Source organism: Solea solea, chromosome 15 (genome assembly GCF_958295425.1).
Source record: "Solea solea chromosome 15, fSolSol10.1, whole genome shotgun sequence".
Lineage (NCBI taxonomy): Eukaryota > Metazoa > Chordata > Actinopteri > Pleuronectiformes > Soleidae > Solea > Solea solea.
Window position 1 is genome coordinate 3,111,874 of NC_081148.1, and position 20,755 is coordinate 3,132,628.

The 20,755-nt window shown below is 40.1% G+C and overlaps 2 protein-coding genes across 4 annotated transcripts in view; both read right to left on the bottom strand.

The window, feature by feature from the left end:
* fbxw4 (F-box and WD repeat domain containing 4) overlaps nt 1-7,519 on the bottom strand; it is a 41,287-nt gene extending 33,768 nt beyond the window's left edge. For both annotated transcript variants that reach the window (XM_058650774.1, XM_058650775.1), the window contains exons 1-4: nt 7,061-7,519; nt 3,880-3,975; nt 3,209-3,394; nt 432-564 (exon numbers count right to left, since the gene is read on the bottom strand). In XM_058650774.1, the coding sequence (XP_058506757.1) occupies nt 432-564; nt 3,209-3,394; nt 3,880-3,975; nt 7,061-7,245 (600 nt within the window). In that variant the 5' untranslated portion in view covers nt 7,246-7,519. The remainder of the gene's footprint in view (nt 1-431; nt 565-3,208; nt 3,395-3,879; nt 3,976-7,060) is intronic.
* A 7,225-nt stretch (nt 7,520-14,744) lies between these two features.
* fgf8a (fibroblast growth factor 8a) lies at nt 14,745-19,872 on the bottom strand. Of its 2 annotated transcripts, none has more exons than XM_058650851.1 (5): nt 19,297-19,872; nt 19,158-19,194; nt 18,340-18,487; nt 16,907-17,013; nt 14,745-15,717 (listed from the first exon to the last, which is right to left on the bottom strand). In XM_058650851.1, exons 1-5 carry the CDS (start codon nt 19,326-19,328, stop codon nt 15,433-15,435), a joined length of 609 nt encoding a protein of 202 aa, XP_058506834.1. In that variant the 5' UTR covers nt 19,329-19,872; the 3' UTR covers nt 14,745-15,432. The 2 variants fall into 2 exon arrangements, with proteins under 2 accessions (XP_058506834.1, XP_058506833.1); XM_058650850.1 differs by having other exon boundaries at nt 18,340-18,520; nt 19,297-19,868.
* Nucleotides 19,873-20,755: the final 883 nt, after the last annotated feature.

Genomic DNA, 20,755 nt, shown 5'->3' on the forward strand with positions numbered 1-20,755 from the left:
AAATCAAAGTATATCAAAGTATTATAATAATATCATTTAAAATGTCTATCATGTCAAAGACTGAACAGCTGAATCTGACGGCTGATGTTACACTGCACACAGACCCAAGTAATAACTTTACAGGGTTTACCTCAGTCATTCATTCATTCATTCATTCATTCATTCATCGTCTACCACTGCACACACCCAGCAGCTTTATTAAAGTTTTAAAAATGAACAAATTGTGAGATGACATGTAGAGACAATTCCTCTTCAAATGCAATAGCATCAGATGAAAGAATAAGGACATAGAGTAAAAAGACTAAATAATAGATATGTGCGGGAGAACATGCTCCACACAGAAAGGCTAGTTATCAGTATCAGTATCCATCGTTTGTATGGATTGAGGATTATTATAACATACTATAATAATCCAATGATTGTGTTCTCACCCTTGTTGTCTGGTCTCTGGAACCACTGACAATTAGTCCATCTTTAGAGTCCAGGCAGTTTACTTCCTGGTTATGACCCGATAGCTGCGTGGACATGTTGCTTGTCCTGCTGTGGACCAGGATCCTGCCGTCACTGACACACAAAAGGTATTTACTTAAAAGGTTTAGGTTAAAAAGTTTACCTTCATCAAATAAACCCTCTTCACATCCTGATAGGAATCAACCATTATATTAAGTTGTCTGGAATCAAATAATAACAGAAAATGGGTTTGTCTGTACACAAACTGCTAACATGCAATAAACACCTGTGAATGTGATTGGTTGGATTGTCTCTCAAACAATCAGGTTAAAAAAAGGTTAAAACTCCACTGTGTGAAGAGCGTAAGGCCCAGAGGCGTCTCCCTCTCTCAGACTCACATGCAGCACAGTGCAGACAGACAACAACAGAGTAACTAGCAGATAAATATTCACCGTGCATAATAATGGTGATTATAGGACCTAAGAAAGACACTTTCCCTGTTTGAAGTTGGCAGCACCTACAGCACCTGCAGCAACTACAGCACCTACAGCACCTGCAGCACCTGCAGCAACTACAGCACCTAAAACACCTGCAGCACCTGCAGCAACTACAGCACCTAAAACACCTGCAGCACCTGCAGCACCTACAGCACCTGCAGCACCTACAGCACCTACAGCACCTGCAGCACCTGCAGCACCTACAGCACCTGCAGCACCTAGAGAACCTAAAACACCTGCAGCACCTACAGCACCTGCAGCACCTGCAGCACCTACAGCACCTACAGCACCTGCAGCACCTACAGCACCTGCAGCACCTAGAGAACCTAAAACACCTGCAGCACCTGCAGCACCTACAGCACCTGCAGCACCTACAGCACCTACAGCACCTGCAGCACCTGCAGCACCTACAGCACCTGCAGCACCTAGAGAACCTAAAACACCTGCAGCACCTACAGCACCTGCAGCACCTGCAGCACCTACAGCACCTACAGCACCTACAGCAACTACAGCACCTAAAACAGCTGCAGCACCTACAGCACCTGCAGCAACTACAGCACCTAAAACACCTGCAGCACCTGCAGCACCTACAGCACCTACAGCACCTGCAGCACCTGCAGCACCTACAGCACCTGCAGCACCTAGAGAACCTAAAACACCTGCAGCACCTACAGCACCTGCAGCACCTGCAGCACCTACAGCACCTACAGCACCTACAGCAACTACAGCACCTAAAACAGCTGCAGCACCTACAGCACCTGCAGCAACTACAGCACCTAAAACACCTGCAGCACCTGCAGCACCTACAGCACCTGCAGCAACTAGAGAACCTAAAACACCTGCAGCACCTACAGCACCTGCAGCACCTGCAGCACCTACAGCACCTGCAGCAACTACAGCACCTAAAACACCTGCAGCACCTACAGCACCTGCAGCACCTGCAGCAACTACAGAACCTAAAACACCTGCAGCAATTACAGCACCTAAAACACCTGCAGCACCTACAGCACATGATACACCTGCAGCACATGAGGCACCTACAGCACCTGCAGCAACTACAGTACCTAAAACACCTGCAGCACCTACAGCACATGAGACACCTGCAGCACCTGCAGCAACTACAGAACCTAAAACACCTGCAGCAACTACAGCACCTAAAACACCTGCAGCACCTACAGCGCCTGCAGCACCTGCAGCAACTACAGTACCTAAAACACCTGCAGCACCTACAGCACATGAGACACCTGCAGCACCTGCAGCAACTACAGAACCTAAAACACCTGCAGCAACTACAGCACCTAAAACACCTGCAGCACCTACAGCGCCTGCAGCACCTACACCACCTGCAGCAACTACAGAACCTAAAACACCTGCAGCAACTACAGCACCTAAAACACCTGCAGCAACTACAGCACCTGCAGCAACTACAGAACCTAAAACACCTGCAGCAACTACAGCGCCTGCAGCACCTACAGCACCTGCAGCAACTACAGAACCTAAAACACCTGCAGCAACTACAGCACCTAAAACATCTGCAGCACCTACAGCACCTGCAGCACCTACAGCACCTGCAGCACCTACAGCACCTGCAGCAACTACAGAACCTAAAACACCTGCAGCAACTACAGCACCTAAAACACCTGCAGCACCTACAGCACATGAGACACCTGCAGCACATGAGGCCCTTACGGCACCTGCAAGGCACCTGCATCACATGAGGCATCTGCAGCACCTGTAGCACCTGTAGCACCTGCAGCATCTACAGCACCTGCAGCCCGTGAGGCACCTGCAGCACCTGCAGCTTTTGACTGGTTGACCTGTTCAAAAATATCTATTCATTTCCTTTTTTTATCTGGAATGTGCGACAATGTTGTTATGAGAATAAATTAAAAACAAAATCAATTCAGGATGTGAATGTTTTCTGAATGTACTTGTGTGAATAAACTTGTATGTACAGCTTTAAATTCTTATATTGTGATAATGGGACTTCTCCAAGACACAAGTAATTCTTCACCTACTGTATTATTTTTATTAGGAGTTTCTATCAACTCCAGACAGATAACCATTGTTTCACATTACTTGTTGTACGTTATACTTTTCCAAAATAAAAGGCATAAATGGTTCACAGTTATTACTATGTTAGCTGATGTTATTAGTTGCTTTATAAAGCCTTGAACAATGTATGATTAATACCTTAATTAACATGAATAAGATTATTAAATGTTGAGGGTAACTTTGAGATGAAGAAGATGAGGAGCTACCTTCCTCCACTGATAAGGTGAGAGTCCGTCAGAACGAAGCGACACACGTCACCATCGTGGCCCGAGTAGATCTGTGAAGGATTGCGCTGCAGCCTCCCAGAGTCTTTTCGCAAACGATGAACTCCGATATCAGCAGCCTGTGATAGAAAGAGTAAATCCCTCTCCAGCTGCAACCATGGCAACAGTCTGAAGACACAACACACAACACACATGAAACCATTTACTACAAATGTAGAAATGAAGAAAGTGGAGCTACACAGATAAAACTCCTGTGACAATTTACAAAAAACGTTTCGTTAGAATAGAATAGCCTTTATTTGTAAACACACAATGAAATTGGGGAGGCTTATCCGCAGGTGTAAAAACATGAATATAAATATGACATAAATATAAATATGTTTGCCTGGCAAACAATCCTAAATAATTAATTGAGTCATCAGCAAATACTTTATGTGAATCATGCGCTCATTATAATTGATTTGAGCATTGAAGATTATTCTGGCTCAGTAGTGTTCAGTGATAGTTCCTGGTTCATTTGTGTCGAAATTTGGTTTTGGAATCTTTTTTTTATGAAAGCTATGCAGACTTTTCTGCCATGAGCATATTTTAAAAATAACAACTAAATGTTTAATCAGTTATTGATCAATGATTTTCTACATCAACTCGCTTACTTTGTTTTCCATTTGAGAAGAGTTGCCCTTCTGCAGACTCCATCACACCAGTTTTGAGCTATCTTCACTCTCTCCTTCAGTGGGATGTGAGGATATCTGCAATGACAAAGGAATTTGAGAACTGAAAAAAGGCAAATTCTTATTTTAAGAATGCTATCAGTAATTAATCAACGTCAGATCACATGATTTGATGTCAGGGGGAATTGAATACATAGATGGAAAAGTAAATCCATCATTCTCAAACTATACATTTGCAATGAAACATTCCTCAGAATTAATTTATAAAGAAATATTTAAACTTCATATTTAGATTCATGTTGTATGTGATTGCTTGTGCTTGTGAAAGGTGATCATTTGCATTTATATAGAAAATGAAGGATCTGAATCAAATCATGAGACTACTGATTATGCACAGACTAAGTTATTTAGGTCAGTAGCATTTCAGGAAATAAAGATCACCGAGCAAGCATGCATAAATAAAAATACCTGGCCCGAGGTTCTCATCTGTTCTTTAGCTTTTAATTTATCCTGTAACATGGAGACACAGAGGCAGGGAGTTCTCAGTCTGTCCTCTCACAATCATGCAGACTGCACTAACACTCCCATGTTATTCCATGTTATTGGAGCACCAGAGTGCTGTTGTCACACTTGCCTTTTATTCTAATCCTATTAAACTAATATGATAACTGCAAATTATTTTCCTTTAACTTCTCCCATGTTGTATAATAAATAAACAGTGACATCATTTCTATTCCTGGGAACAAAATTATACTTGTTATTATGTTGTCAGTGTTGTTTTTGTCACATAGTTTTAAAGATAAAAAAAGCCATATGAATAGTTTCTCTCATCATATATTTCACTTATTTAAGTATCTTAAAATGTGTTTGAATAAAATGCCAACAACCTGATGAAAAAATAAAAGTTCATTTATTTATGCAACACAACATTGTACTATTTTATCATGTGCTTTAAGTCTGAAATTCATACTTAAAGCACATGATAAGAAATGGAACTTAAGGTGCACACATGTTAAAAGTGCAGTGTTGGCCTCGAAAACACTGATGTCACTCAAAAGATGCCAATCTGCAAACTATGTGGGAAAGTGGTTGGCGTCAAAGACTCGACAATGTGTTTGTTTCATCATCTGTGAAAGAACCAGCGCACAGAACATGAAGAATATGAAGAACATGAAGAACATGAAGAATATGAAGAACATGAAGAATATGAAGAACATAAAGAAAATGAAGAATATGAAGAACATGAACAATATGAAGAACATGAAGAACATGAAGAATATGAAGAACATGAAGAACATGAACAATATGAAGAACATGAAGAACATGAACAATATGAAGAACATGAAGAACATGAAGAATATGAAGAACATGAAGAATATGAAGAACATGAAGAACATGAACAATATGAAGAACATGAAGAACATGAAGAACATGAACAATATGAAGAACATGAAGAACATGAAGAATATGAAGAACATGAAGAACATGAAGAATATGAAGAACATGAAGAATATGAAGAACATGAAGAATATGAAGAACATGAAGAATATGAAGAACATGAAGAACATGAACAATATGAAGAACATGAAGAATATGAAAAACATGAACATGAACAATATGAACAATATGAAGAACATGAACAATATGAACAATATGAAGAACATGAAGAATATGAAGAACATGAAGAATATGAACAATATGAAGAACATGAAGAATATGAACAATATGAAGAACATGAACAATATGAAGAAAATGAAGAAAATGAAGAATATGAAGAACATGAAGAATATGAACAATATGAAGAACATGAACAATATGAAGAAAATGAAGAACATGAAGAATATGAAGAACATGAAGAACATGAAGAATATGAAGAACATGAAGAATATGAAGAACATGAAGAACATGAAGAAAATGAAGAACATGAAGAATATGAAGAACATGAAGAACATGAAGAATATGAAGAACATGAAGAATATGAACAATATGAAGAACATGAAGAATATGAACAATATGAACAACATGAAGAACATGAACAATATGAAGAACATGAAGAATATGAAGAACATGAAGAATATGAACAATATGAAGAACATGAAGAACATGAAGAATATGAAGAACATGAAGAACATGAAGAACATGAACAATATGAAGAATATGAAGAACATGAAGAATATGAACAATATGAAGAACATGAAGAACATGAAGAATATGAAGAACATGAAGAATATGAACAATATGAAGAACATGAAGAATATGAAGAACATGAAGAATATGAAGAATATGAAGAACATGAAGAATATGAAGAACATGAAGAACATGAAGAATATGAAGAATATGAACAATATGAAGAATATGAAGAATATGAAGAACATGAAGAACATGAAGAATATAAACAATATGAAGAATATTGGGCAGCAGTTACATGTGTATCCACATTCTCAGGTTAATGCCTTGTAGTTCAAATATGATGAGTATTGTTTACATTAGTTTAAAATGCTGTCATGATAGTTTTTGTTGGTCGTCGTGCAATATTTTATAAAGTAAGTTTAAGTTAATAAATAAGACCTGTTTTTCTTGAACAAGTTGTTTTTTTGTCAATATTATCATTCACATCGAATATACTATGAATAAGAGCAGCTGGTGCAACAGGCCGTCCATGCTTTTACAAACACATGTTTGAGGATTGCAAAATATCGCCAATTATCGTTATCGGCAAAATCCCAGAAAATATCGGAATATTGATTTTCATCAATATCGCACAGCCCTACTTGAAATGAAATATTACTGAATGGATTAATGAAACATTCAAAAGTCAGTTGGACTTCTCTTGTCAACACATCACCGATGACAAAAACCAGAGCCTAGTTTATTATGAATTGAAAATGTGTTATATAAGCTTTTCATTTTCTTTGACACATGAGTCCTGCATCAAAGCACAGGAAACAACATATGTTTCATAACCAGGGTCCTGAATCCCTGAAGAACTCTAATCACAGAGTACAGGTCACTCTCTGGGAGTGAAGCTGTCACCTAACGTGGGGGCAACAAGGCCTGACCTCAGGTGCTGGGGTACTTAGTTACTGTTTGACAGCCACGCTACTAAAACATTAGCACGCACACACGCACACACACCCACACGTGCGCGCACACACCCACTTACATGTCCATCCCGTCCCGACTGATGCCAGTGTTTAGAAAGTGTTTAGCGACGCTCCTCCACACAGCGTCCCGGTTCACGAACACGCAGATGCTCCTGCACACTTGACACATGCGACTGAGAGACCTGCAGTCCAAGTAAGACATGATCTGATAGAGGACATCCTCCGGCAGCTGCTGCAGGAGCATGCTGCGGTCACTGTTACTGTTACTGCTGCTGCTACTGTTACTGCTGCTGTTACTGCTGCTGCTACTGTTACTGCTGCTGCAGGAGCATGCTGCGGTCACTGTTACTGTTACTGCTGCTGTTACTGCTGCTGCTGCTGTTACTGCTGCTGCTGCTGCTGTTACTGTTACTACTGCTGCTGCTGTTACTGTCCTAACCTCGTGCTCACCCCCGCAACTTCTGCTCTGTCAAAAGACGGCTCAACAAAACGTGCGCCATGTTGCAGAAGCAACCCGGAAGCCGGTCATGCAGTCAGCTGACACAGCGTGACGACACAGTCATGTGCCGTGATGACGTGTAGCTGTAGAGCGGGCTTGTTTTCTACTGTACAATAAACGCTTTCTTTTCAGAAAATAACAGAATAAAAAAAGAAGGGTTTTTTTGTTTTGTTTTGAACTTGTACTGTTGTTGTCTGCCTTGCTATACACAGGAAGGACCTGTTATTTAGAGATTTTTATTATTATTAGTAGTATCGTTATAATTATTATTATTATTATTAGCATTGTTATTATTATTATTGTTATTATTGTTATTGTTATTATTGTTATTATTATTATAATTATTATAATAATTATTATTATTATTATTATTATTATTATTATAATTATTATTATTGTTATTATTATTATTATTATTATTATCATAATAATTCTTATTATTGTTATTATTATGCATACAAACTCTTGAAACTTTGCACTGAGGCCAGGTCTGGCAAAAATGAGATATTGGCACAGTGTTGCTCAAGGGCTCTATTTTGGTGTCTATTTTGGTGATTTGCACACATTTGCATAAAATATCATACCAACATAAAAAGAAAAAACGTGTCAGTTTTTACTAATCACATCAAAAGCAAAACGATATCGTTGTGGCGTGGCCACGGCAATTATCCTGAACATGTCTGCAAGCCATGAGCTGCACACAGGAAGTAGGTCATTCGAAACTGGAATTCAACTGTAACTCGCTTCATAAATGATCAGCAAAACTTTATTGATAGGTTTTGCGGATTCAAAAGGGGCAAATATTGGTAGTTTGGCAAATTTCGAGTATTTGCCAAACATTGACCGATCTCCACAAAACTTCATACATGACACAAGAGACCAACCCTGAGCATGTGGAAACAAACTTGACTCAACAGGAAGTCAGCCATTTTGAATTTAGCTGCCATCTGGTCACGAAACACAACAAGTGCCCTCTTACAGAGAATCGCTACAATCCCCGAGGGCCCTCATGACTACAAGCACCAAGAGCAGTACTAGTTATTATTCTTATTTATTTATTTTTGTGAATATTCATGTATTTTCTGGGTGTGTGATGTGGGGGTAACCAGTTTAACACCTGTATACATAATCACAAAACATTTATCATGACTACATAAAATTAGTCAATAAAGGTCCCAAAACATGTACAGAAAAAAAAATTAGACGTACGAAGTCTTTCTTCATGCCAGGGGCTCGGCTCTTAAAGATTCTTAATGTCACTTCCATTAAAATCCCGCCATTACACTACACTGCAGCTGGGTATGTTGTTATCTAATGTGCAATTCAAACTGGAGGGAGAAGTGTGCCACACCCATCCCCCAGCCCCTGATGACTATCATGCAATAACAATTGTTCTAACTCAGCATTGAAAGATAACTATGAATCTACAGAAGAGCACATTTTTTTAGAAACTGAATTATGAATTATAAAATGTATTCTGAGGGTTCTTTCTCAGAAGCCCCCTAACATTAAATTAAAAAAAATTTTGGCTGTCAAATGTTTTATTTATTTATTTATTTATTTATTTTATAATAAAAATGTAGAGGGCTGGACCGAAATGTATAACATTAACATACATAAAATGTGCAAATACTGGCATAAAAATAACTTAACAATTCAAGCAAATCTTGGTTGTGCACCATCTATTTCTGTGTCTCTAATAAGATGAAAAAAAAAAATATTATATATTATAAATATTTGTGGAACACAATAATTGCCAAATTCCTTTCATTGTGCTGAGCTGTGTCAAATGTCAACACAATACATTTGTAAATAATAACAAAAAAAACTCTTTTTCACTTTCTTCACATGTTGCAGTCATTAGTGTATAACTGTAATATTTTTACAGTTATTCATGGATATTTTATTTACCTGCATTCAAATATTTCAGTGATTACATGTGATTCCATGTTATTGTAATTCAGATTAGTTATAGTATGATGATCGTATTTGATCAAAACCTTTTTTTATGGTAATGTTATTGCAGTTATTGAGCTGGTTTGAAACAGCTGATGCTGGTGTTTTAGATGATGAAGCACCGATATTTCAGGAGAGTACTGCCCTTATGCCCACAAGCAAGGCTTCCATTTTAACCACAACCTGCTGTTGATCATCAGAATAGAACCTTTATTGTCATTGCACAGGTATACAATGAAAGTACTGTGCTTCTCCAGTAAGTACAAATACAGTAAAATAAGAATATAAGAATATAATAGAATAAATACAACTAAACTAAAGTTTAAGGGAAATAAGTTTGTGCTGCTTTTTCGGCACCTGTACCTCCTGCATGTACCTCCTGCAGAGGGCATGTGCTGTCCCGGGTGTAAGTGGTCAACAGAAATGTCCCTTTCCCTCTCCTGAGACGTCTTCCAGAGAGCGTAAGGGACAGCCAGGGATTCTTGACCCCTTTGAAAAACAGTTGGGACCAGTATAGTATTGTTGGGGATCAGCTCATTCACAGTGGCCCTTTGATTTACAACCAAGAGGTCCATAAAACTCTCTCATATGCCTTACCTTTCACACATCAGTGTGAAACCCACCTCCGTGGTCACTTTGTGACCGTGACATGTGGTCAGGGGAGGCAGGGGAGGCAGGGGAGGCGGTTCTGTGGTTTCTGTATGATTCCAACATTTCTATGGTCAAAATAGCTGAATTTATGCATTTCCTGTTCAAATACACGGGAGAACAGTGAGGTGAGGCAGCGATGAGCTGTGCCTCATCTCTGAAGCCCATGGCTGCCTCTCTTTATGTCGCACTTTTTTACTACACATGCTGACGTTCCACAGTCTGTCTAATGTATTTAATGAATGTGTGTGATTTAGTCTTTGTAATTGGCCGTAAAGGCACAGGGTGAACCATGGTTTATCTTCTACAGCTTTATCCTCCACATGAGGGTATACACGGGGGATGCTGAGAGGCAGGGTTTGTCTGTCCATCACAGGGCCACATAAAGACAATCCCACCTACAGTCATTTTAGAGTATCCAATTTACCTAATCCCAGAAAGTAAATCAGAATTATGAAATATAAAAAACAATTGACATTTTATCTCACATTCTTCACTTTTGACTATAGGATGGGAATCTGTATGGGTCAGTATCAGCATCGGTTCAATACTGGTCAAATTCACAAAATCACTGGATCGGATATTGGACAGATACAAATACAACCTATATATCACATGGTTCACTAGTAAAAATGTAAATTAAATTTATTAAATTTGTAATTTGTCACAATTGGAGAATTATGTCTTTGCAATGACTCTCAACACAAATGTGTTGTTAACAGCTTCATAGTTCATAAATGCTCTAAAATGACTGTATCAGACTGATGGAGTTTGTGATATCGGTATCGGACACAGAAAGTGGTATCACCCCACCCCTACTTCTGACTATGACTTACCATTGTGTTTTAAAAAGTCAGGTCTAAGTTTTATAACCAGTGAAAACGGGCTTTCATACGACTGAGAGACTAGTTATTACACATTTTAAACTTGCCCAATATACTAAACTCAGTTCATCTGTTGCTGTTGGTGAATACACTCAAGGCACAGGTGAGCTGTTTTTAATATCCCCAATATTTGGACCCACATTCCACAAGTGACCTATTATGCTTTTAAAAATCAGTAATAGCACAGGATAATAAATATTCTACATCCATAATTAAAATGGACTATGACAGTGTATATGCTATAATATAATATAAACTGCATTTTATTTATATATCTTCATTTCTAAGATGTTTCTAACATGTCAGATTTTGATATATATATATATATAGTTAACTATATATATGTATATATATATATATATATATATATATATATACATATATGCCCTGAATTCAGCTGTAATGTTTTGCAGTGTCAGATTTTATTTCAAGAAATTCTATTTTATTGTACACATGCATAAATGTAATGATTGTGCAGGAGAGTGAAGATGGAAGGCAGACCAGCACAGCCAGGACTGCTGAGGTTGTATCATGGTTAAATGACTACCAAAAAGTTGATTGACCTTATGACATCCTAACCGTTTAACATCACTAGCATAATTTGAATTTCCCTTCCCATCGTGAGAGTTGTGAAGACTTGAGTTGCAAGTTGCTTTGATCAGCTGAGCACAACCGCACATAATTGAAATATGCAGATCGTTTTCTTTCCTTAAAGACATGTCCCCTTGTTGAAGGCTGAGTGCTCAAGAAGACCATGTTCCAGGCACTGGGCCTGTCCAGAAAAATCATTTCTGGTTGGTTTTGCAGCTGAACTGTCATGGCTGAGAGGATATGAAGAGGTCGGGAGGAGGGACGTTGGGAGAGGAGGGGGGTATTTCTCTTTTGATCTTTTTAGGGCAGCAAAGAGGGAGGGGGCTCTGTCCGAGCTGGCAAACACATTTAGCTGGTAATTGTTCAGATCAGACTGACAGTCAGTCTTGGAAATGCACTGACAAACAAAGGTTTACAGCTCCAATTGGAAAAGTCAACAGGTCTCACATGAGGCCTGAACATAAACTGTGCAGCTGAAGCTTCACTTTGATCATTTGTTCAAGCCTCGTTCAACTGCTGGTTTGTTAACACTGCCACTGAATCCCTCCACTTTACTGCATATGCATGGTATACATTTAAATATCCTCACACATGGTCTATGCTGCATCCACTTACTAACAACAGTGGAATGCTCATTTCATGTTGGGACAAGTCTTGTTTTATTTCTAGATTAAGTAAATATTTAGTTTGAAATGAAGTTTGTATTTATTTGTTTCATTTTTTATATTTCTCTATAGTTATGCCCCACTATCTTCATCTTCTCCTGACTCGTGATGTCTCACTGATGCCAGTTTGCAGCCTAAATCTTTATTGAATGAGTGTGTTGGAGAAAAGCCTCTTGACATTAGGAGTGACTGATAGAAGAAGCCTCTCCGTGTAAGCTGGTATTATGGACTTTTCAGGGAGGCAGGGTCGTGTTCTGTCGTCGTCTTTTGTGTGAAAGAGTGTGTGCCTGTGTGTGTGTCTGTGTGTGTGTGTGTGTGAGTAAGGATGATGGTTTGGGGCTCTATAAAATGGATAAACGTGATCTGACCCCTGTGTCTCTGCTCATGGCAGTTTTGGTGACAGAGAAGCCGTGATATTTCCCATATTTTCTGGGTAAACTTTGCAGACACTGAAGGAGTGTATGTGGATTGCAGTGAAGATGGCAACGTGCACCATTGTTCTGTAGAGGGTTCATAGATGCTGAATTGAGAAGCACGACTGAAGGCTAAAAGGTTCCACTGAGAAATCTGTTTATAATCTATCTAACAAACCTGTTTTATGTTTTTACTTACTAGGATGAATGAATAGTTACACACCGTTTAAAGTAAACAATTAAAAATGGGAACATGTCCATACATAAGAGCATGGCTCCTCCTCAAATCACCAGTGTGCAGAGTGAGAGGAGCATAAAAGCATCTGCAACAAATGTCCTTCTGAAGGAACTTTATGACCAACTCTCAGTCAGGTATGCTGGAACTATTTGCTCCCCTGCTGTTAAACAAACACACACAATTCAGAGGTTTCCCTAATGATTCTAGCATTATAGTGCTGTACTTTGATGAGTCACTCATAATATTGGAGCTTGTTGGGGTTGTGGATGGAGTTTCCATGCATGCTTTGAGTTATGTTGTGCTCCAGTCGTTACCAACAGTCGTGTTTCAGTTTACAACTTTGTTGTTTATCTATTTTCATTGTGTTTTTGATGGTTACAGCCAAAACAAACATACAGTGGCATCATCACCACAACAGCATACCACTGTCACTGAGAGGCCGCTGTTATCCCTTGTAATGAAGGTCTTCTTCATGACTTATCTTTGTAGACGTGAGGGGTTTAAAGACAGATGATTCATTCAATTGTTGATGTGTTGTCGCCTCTCAGCTGGAGTGAATTAAAGTCAAGTCCTGTCAGACATAAAGATCACTGTAGTGACGGTTCATACCAAAGAGTGTTTAGTGAAGCACTTGTGTCTTTTTTAGGGCGAGTGACGTCACTGATGAGGTTTGAAGCCTCTAAGGTTCAGGAAGTTGTTTGAGTTTTTGCACAATTTCTGAACATCCTATAAACAAGGTTCTTGTGTTCCTCTGCCTCATCTGTACCCTGTGAAAGAGTTTCCTCCAAAGCAGAAGTCGTTTCTAAAAGGAGGAATCGTCTGGACCCCAGTACAGTGGAACATATTTTCTTTCTGAATAAAAGTGTATTAAGTCCTTGAGTTGCCTTCTTCATGTTCACAAGCCTTCCATAACCACGCCCCCTTTTACCCCACAGAACTTCTTCACCCGTATACACCATCCCACAGCCTCCGGTCCACAGACTGCAGCTGCAGGACCAAGCACAAAACCTGGGGAGACAGAGCCTCCACCGTGTCAACCCCCTCCCTCTGGAACCATGTGTGAGTGTTCTGACCTCTTCAGTGTTGTTTTCATTTATTTGTAGCATTTTTATGAAAATGACCCCTCTGGTTGGAGTTTGCACTTATAAATTCTGTAGTAAATAATAATGACATTGGTGTTGTAAAATCTTCTACATTACTGCCACCTTGTGGACTGGAGTGGAACTGCATGTCATTACCCTCATTGTCCTTTCCACAGAGGTGGAAAAGCAAGCAGACAGTGTGGTCTGTGGGAACCTATTGGTTCACAAATAAAACGTATGCTAACAAAAGTTGTTTTTTAATTGTTGTTTTTCAAAAACTGTGCTTAAAACTAATTTAAATGTGTCTATCGCAAGAGTCCTAAAACCAGCAACCCTGAAAACCCAAAGACAGTCATGTTCCTGTTCATTGTATGGATACAAATACACTGTGCTGGATGTGGACAGGCACTTTTTCTGTTTATTTTTATGAATTGTCATCTTGAGGCAGTGAAAACGAGTCTGTGACTGAGCCACTATTACCTGATCTTAAGTCAGTGGTGTAGTATTTCATCACTGTTCACTGAGAAAAAAAATAATATGCACCAAAGAAAACTGCACAACTTCTGTAAAGTCATTACTCACATCTAAAGTGGATTTTGCTCTACATTACTCCCCACTCAACAGAAGCAGGACTCAGTAGAAGTGCTTTCACACGAACACTGAGCCGCTCACACAGTGCATAAAGAACATACTTGTGTTTGTCTTTTCAGGCTTTCACAAATGTGTACAAGCCAAGCCGGTGTAAAACAAGAGTTTAATATCAGTAATCTATTTTACATTTATTACATGTTTAAATAAATATTCCATCCTTAAAATAATTTTATACATCCTCAAAAAAATATATATTTATATATGTATAAAAACAGACATTCAGGGGGCAACAAGAACACAGGTGAACGAGGGGGAGTGGTGTATTGAGGGAATTTGAACACATCAACATTATAGTCAGAAGTGGAAACTTGTGTTTGTGTTTGTGTAGCTGCCACATTGTTCCATCAGACGCTGTGAAAGCTCTATGGGCTTGAACTTCAGCACTGCGCTGCTTCTTATTTCCAATACAGTGTCTGACGGTGTCTGTGAACGCAGCATTCCCGGGCAGTGCAGTCAATCATAGAGTCCCATTGCGCAGCAGGAGAGACTCCACTGGTTAAAATGGTATGAACAAAGAAAAAAAAGCTGAAAAGAAGTAATGATCTAAACACAAAGATTTTTTCCTTTTTTTTTTTGTTTTTTTTTTTTTACACAAGTCAGAACTAAAAGTCTGGAGTACAAAAATAGATTTCTAATTTTTTCTTATATACAACTTTCCTTTTCCTTAACTTCATATTAGGATATAGTAATGCTCAGGATAAAATGTCCCCCCATGTTTTTGTAGAGAGCAGAGGAGTGTGTGGCTGCTGCTAATTCAGTCACTTTTCCCTCCTCCCTCTGTATTTTCTATCTTCCTCCTCCTCCTTAGCGCTCCGATGAGTGTCGTGCACGTTTAGTCCTTTGACTGAACGGGTAGTGGATAAAGTCAAAAGCCCGGTGACTGCTCGAGTGTGCGGGCTGCTGGCCCCTTGGCAACCTCTTCATGAAATGGACTTCACGTTGGTGCTGGCGTGTCCGCGAGCCCTTCCGTGGCCGCCCGCGGCGAGTGAAGGCCATGTACCAGCTCTCGAAGCGGGCATTCCTTAACGCTGTGTAGTTATTCTCCAGAACGATCTCGGTGAAGATGCAGTCATGACTTTGTCCATTTTTCTACAGAAACAAACAGAGATAGAAAACCAGTTAGTGTTAATGTTCAAAGGAGAGTTGTTGATGAAGCTTTACATAAATATCACATACATAAAGGCATCCCTGGGCAGCCTGTCCCTGCACACACACACACACACACACACACATATTCACACAGCCCTCCCCACATCCATGCAGCATATGCTACAGTCATTACAGATCAGAAAGAGGGGGATGAGAGTAAGCAATGGCTCTTCTCCCCCTTCAGCAAACATCCAGTAGCAGCACAGAAAGCCTTCATCAAACCCACCAATGACCACTTTCACTGCAGGTTAGATTTCCTGTCATATTTGTGAATCATCAGTCCACTGCTGTGTTGAGGTGAAACCCTGTTAAACATGTTTATTGACTTCAGCAACTCTGGGTTGAGAAGGTGAGTGTGAAGGTGACGCGATTAATTAGATTCTAATGGGTTTTTTTTTTCAACATTTATTTCCAATAAATGATGAAATAAAGAGGACATTAGACGTGGACACTCAGTGACACCTTGGTCTCACCTTTTTCAACAAAGAGTCGTTCAATTTTAAAACATAGTCCTGATACACAAGTGCATGCACACTGTTCAAAACATGCGCACACACTGGGACAGGCTGTGACTGGGGCTGTAGCTCAGGGCAGATGGTGTACGACGCAGGGTGCAGGGTGGGTGCAGGGGAGTGTGTGTGTGTGTGTGTGTAGGTGTGTTTTTTAGGCAGAGTCTAATGCACCTCATACTTATAATAAACAATACTAATAAACAGAGCTGTCCCCATATATATATATATATATATATATATGTATATATACATATATGTATATATATGTATTTATATATGTAGATGTTTATATATATATATATACTTATATATTAATTTGCATGTAACATATGGTGATAAAAAGATTAATGACATTTTTAGTTGGATTATTTTTTGCTAATGTTAACAGATAAATACTGCTTATTTCCATAATTGTATCCCTGTTTATTTATGGATCTCAATAAGTCAATATGTATTGATGCTGTGCATGCAGTCTCCTAACATCCACCTGTTTTGATTAATTAACACATAGCAGTGTAACATTTTAGCGAGACAGAGCTTTGATTTGCTCTTCGTTGGTTTAACACAAACCTCCCTGACTTGAATTGGTCTAATAAATCTCAACTCTTCTTCCTCACCTTGCCGATGAGCTTCCCCCTCTTGGTCATGCAGATGTAGAAGCCTGTCTCAGCTCCCTTAATGCGCACTCGGCTCCCAAATGTGTCCGTTTCCACGATGAGTTTAGCTAAATAAAATAAAGAAAGAGAGGTTTTAAATGTCATTATTTGTCTCAATCATTCTTCAAACATCAGTTTACAGGACACGAAGGGATAGACAGATATTTACAACAGGTATAAACATTTATTTACAAACAGGACAACAATCCTTGTGTCTTTTCCCCTCAAACACAACACACACAACATGTAGGACAATTCCTGGGGATTCATGCTCCCATCAATAATTCCTTCTCAAATAAACCTGCATAAACACGCTGACTGTTCAGCGAACGTGGCTTTATTGCGTGGTTATATGTGTTTCCACATCATCATATACTGTATGAGTATGGATGAGTGTGGTCTCAGAGGGGAAGCACACAATGACACACACCAGTGTACTGTATGGTTGTGGGTTAAAGACACAGGTGACCTGAATGGCTTGCACACATTTGTGTACAATTGCACACAGGTATACAATCCAGCCACACAGCAATCACTGAGTCAATGCTGCATTTAATATAAATACAACAGAGGTTTGCAAAGCTTGACAAATGCCTGCATGGATGTGGATCTGGATGGAGACGCTGAAGGTGAGGTTGTAGGGGAGGGAAAGAGAGAGAGAGAGAGAGAGAGAGAGAGAGAGAGAGAGAGAGAGAGAGAGAGAGAGAGAGAGAGAGAGAGAGAGAGAGAGAGAGAGAGAGAGGGAGAGAGAGTAGCTATGCAGGAAATGTTGAGGAGCTACAGTAAGATGACTTCTAATGGCTCTAGCAGACCTGCAGGATCTCTGGAGGATCACCTCCAGCACCATCCACACTCCCTGTAACACTGAGACCACACTCACTGTACGCAGAGAGAAGAGCTGAAGGTTTCAGGGAAATATTTGGAATTTTGATTCAAATTTTAATAAATAGAACTTAGTACAAATGTAGTGAATTTCATTGGAACAATTGTGTCTTATTTAAGTTGCTGATTTATACTTTAATTACAGTGAATTATAACCATTACAATTCAATATGTGGTTTCTATTTGATTGATTTTACATTTCGCTATTTAGATATTCAATCTTTACTATTATTAAAATATTGGCATTAAGCCATTTGCATTTGAATAAAATGTCATATTAAAATAGGCTAATTATCTAAATTTGACCGATCATCACATTTCTTTTTAAAGAATTATAATATAAAAAGTGTGACCTTCAGAATGTGGTAGCCTGTTTTTTTTTTATTAGTATTCAACAACAAAAAAAATCTAAATTTAAAATTTGGGAAATGTATTTACGTCAGTGGCGTAAATGAACGCGGGCCTAAATAACTCTGAATTATTGTGTGAATAAAAACATGAGCTTTTCCTACCGTGAACGTCTCCGTCCTCGGCCATGGCGTTGATCTTCTTGTTGGGCAGGACCTGGACGTGTTTGCCGCTGGTTCGACTGTACAGCTGGTAGACCCGGATCAACCTGCGGCTCATGCGGTCCGTCACTTTACTCTGCTCGCTTACATGCTGCGTGAAATTAGGCGGGGACTGATTGGTTACCTGTCAAGAATTAGATGCCATCACAATCAGTACATTGTCTTATTTTTTGTTTTTTTTGTTTGTTTGTTTGTTTGTTTTGTTTTTCACATTTTCTACTTCTTGACATTTAGCTAAGATTGTGAAACAGAAGCCAGGTTCGTGTTTATAACAGTGGGTTATGTTTGTGTTGGAGACAAGTTCCGGTCTGCAGCTGCCAAATGAAATCAACAGCTTCCAGAGCAGACGCGCTGTGATTACAGGTTGTGTACAGGAGAATGTGGGCCGCTACTGCTGCTCATCCTGTCACACTTTTATTTCACTCAGTCCACTGTGATGGACCATGGGCTGCTTTCCGTGTCTGGAGCCCCACAGGCTCGCGAAGGCCTGCCCCGCCGCGCGTGCTCTGCCAGCGCCGGTGAGACTAACCACAACCTGCCGGCAGGCCGCGCGCCTCCGCCGCCCGCCGCACCCACGGAGAGTCATCACATAATGCTGTGATGATCTCTCACCTTTCCTCCGCGCAATCACCCGCATTGGCATCGATATGTTGTTAAGGTTTTATTATTTAACTTATAGTTGAGTCATAGTTTAAAAAACAACAACAACAACAGCAGTATTGAAACACATTTTAGTCAAAGAAGGACAAGTGATGACATACCTGAGTATAGTAGCACATCGCAAATAAGTGCAGTAGCCTGCAAGAAAGAAACAAGAGAACATGTATTTAGTTCATTGCAACGAAGAAGCACAATAAGAGCGCGTGGCGTGAAGGTGAAGGACGGAGGGGAAGCACTTACAGATAGCGGTGTCTGGATGAGATGGCTCGCATCCTGGATACAAATGAAACAAAAATCCACTCCAGTAAATGATGAGCAGGATCCCGTCGATGCTGCAGAGTCCCGCTGGTTGTGTTAAGAAATGTGAAGTGAAATCCACGGTCAGAGAGGACAGAGAAGATCACGCGCGCACTGCGGACGCATTCTTTACCAAATCAGTGTCCATCACCGGTCAACGCCAGGTCCGACTCAGAGAGTTCAAACAGTGACTGACTAATGATAGATGCTCATTTACTATTAACACAAAAAGTGTGTTTCTGTCAAAACTACTGCGAAGTTGTGCACTTGCACAAGTGGAGCTGTGCGTAAAAATGAACGCGCAAACAAGTTGACTCTTCCTGCGCTGTATATCCTCTGCTCCTCTGAGTGTGAGTGTGTGTGTGAGTGTGTGTGAGTGAGTGTGAGTGAGTGAGACGAGGCTCGGGCTGCTCCGCTGGCTCAGTGTTCGATTCCGCTGCTGATCCTGTCTTCTGCTCCCATCACTCTCGTGTCCAGCCTCTCGCTCGGCGTTCACACAATCCCTGTTAAGAACTGTTAAGAACAAGCCCCCTTTTCTGTAGAACAAAAGTGGACATCGCCCCAATGGCCCCCATGGCCCCGTGCCCCCTCCTCCCCCCGTGACTTAGAACATCTCTTCACCTGCGGAGCGGTCCCCACACACACACACACACACACACACACACAGAGAGATGGGGGGTCGAGGAGGAGCCTGCACATGTCGCCAACTATGTTAAAAAAAAAAAGCAATAAAGTGAACTCTCTCTTCATCGAGCTGCGCATATCTGAACGCGTCATCTGATGGATGAATGAATGAATGGATGAATGAATGAACGTCCGCTCGCTTCATACTCTTGTCTTGTCCTCTCTCTCTCTCTCTCTCTCTCTCTCTCTCTCGAGCGGCTCAGCTTTGTGTATTGACCAAACAACGCGTGAGACATTAAAAGGATTACAGGCGATTAGCGTTTTTAAACAACCCCTCCCGTCATTAAATAAAGCCGGTGTTGTCGCCTCCTCTGGCCTCAGAGCATCAACTCGACGTGCTTGAGCTGCGACGCAAACACTCGCAACACCGACTCGCGGATTTAACCGAATGAACACGTTAACTTCGGCGACTGAGGAGCTGATGACAGGGTGAAACATCAATTAATTAAGACTGAGCAGTCAAGAGCTGCTCAACAGCCCAATTCTATGTTTAACACAATTAAAGATGAATGATCTGCTAACCGCACCCTTTCACTCCGTATAGCCACTGAACAAGGCCATTAGCAGTTCGACTTAATTGATTGATTTGGCTGTTACTTAGACTCCGCTCAGTATCGGCCACATCAAGGACACAGAAACTCTGCGTACTCTGTGGAATAAACAAAAGCAGTCATTGATGTGAGTGCACGGTCATTCTGGAGAATCAGGACCAGAGTCA

Excerpts from the sequence above, each read along its gene's own strand:
- fgf8a (XM_058650850.1), bottom strand. The coding sequence starts at position 19,328 with ATGCGAGCCATCTCATCCAGACACCGCTATCT. Across the intron at positions 18,521-19,157 it reads CGATGTGCTACTATACTCAG|GTAACCAATCAGTCCCCGCC; the intron begins GTATGTCATCAC and ends AATTCTTGACAG. Across the intron at positions 17,014-18,339 it reads CGAGGACGGAGACGTTCACG|CTAAACTCATCGTGGAAACG; the intron begins GTAGGAAAAGCT and ends TATTTTATTTAG.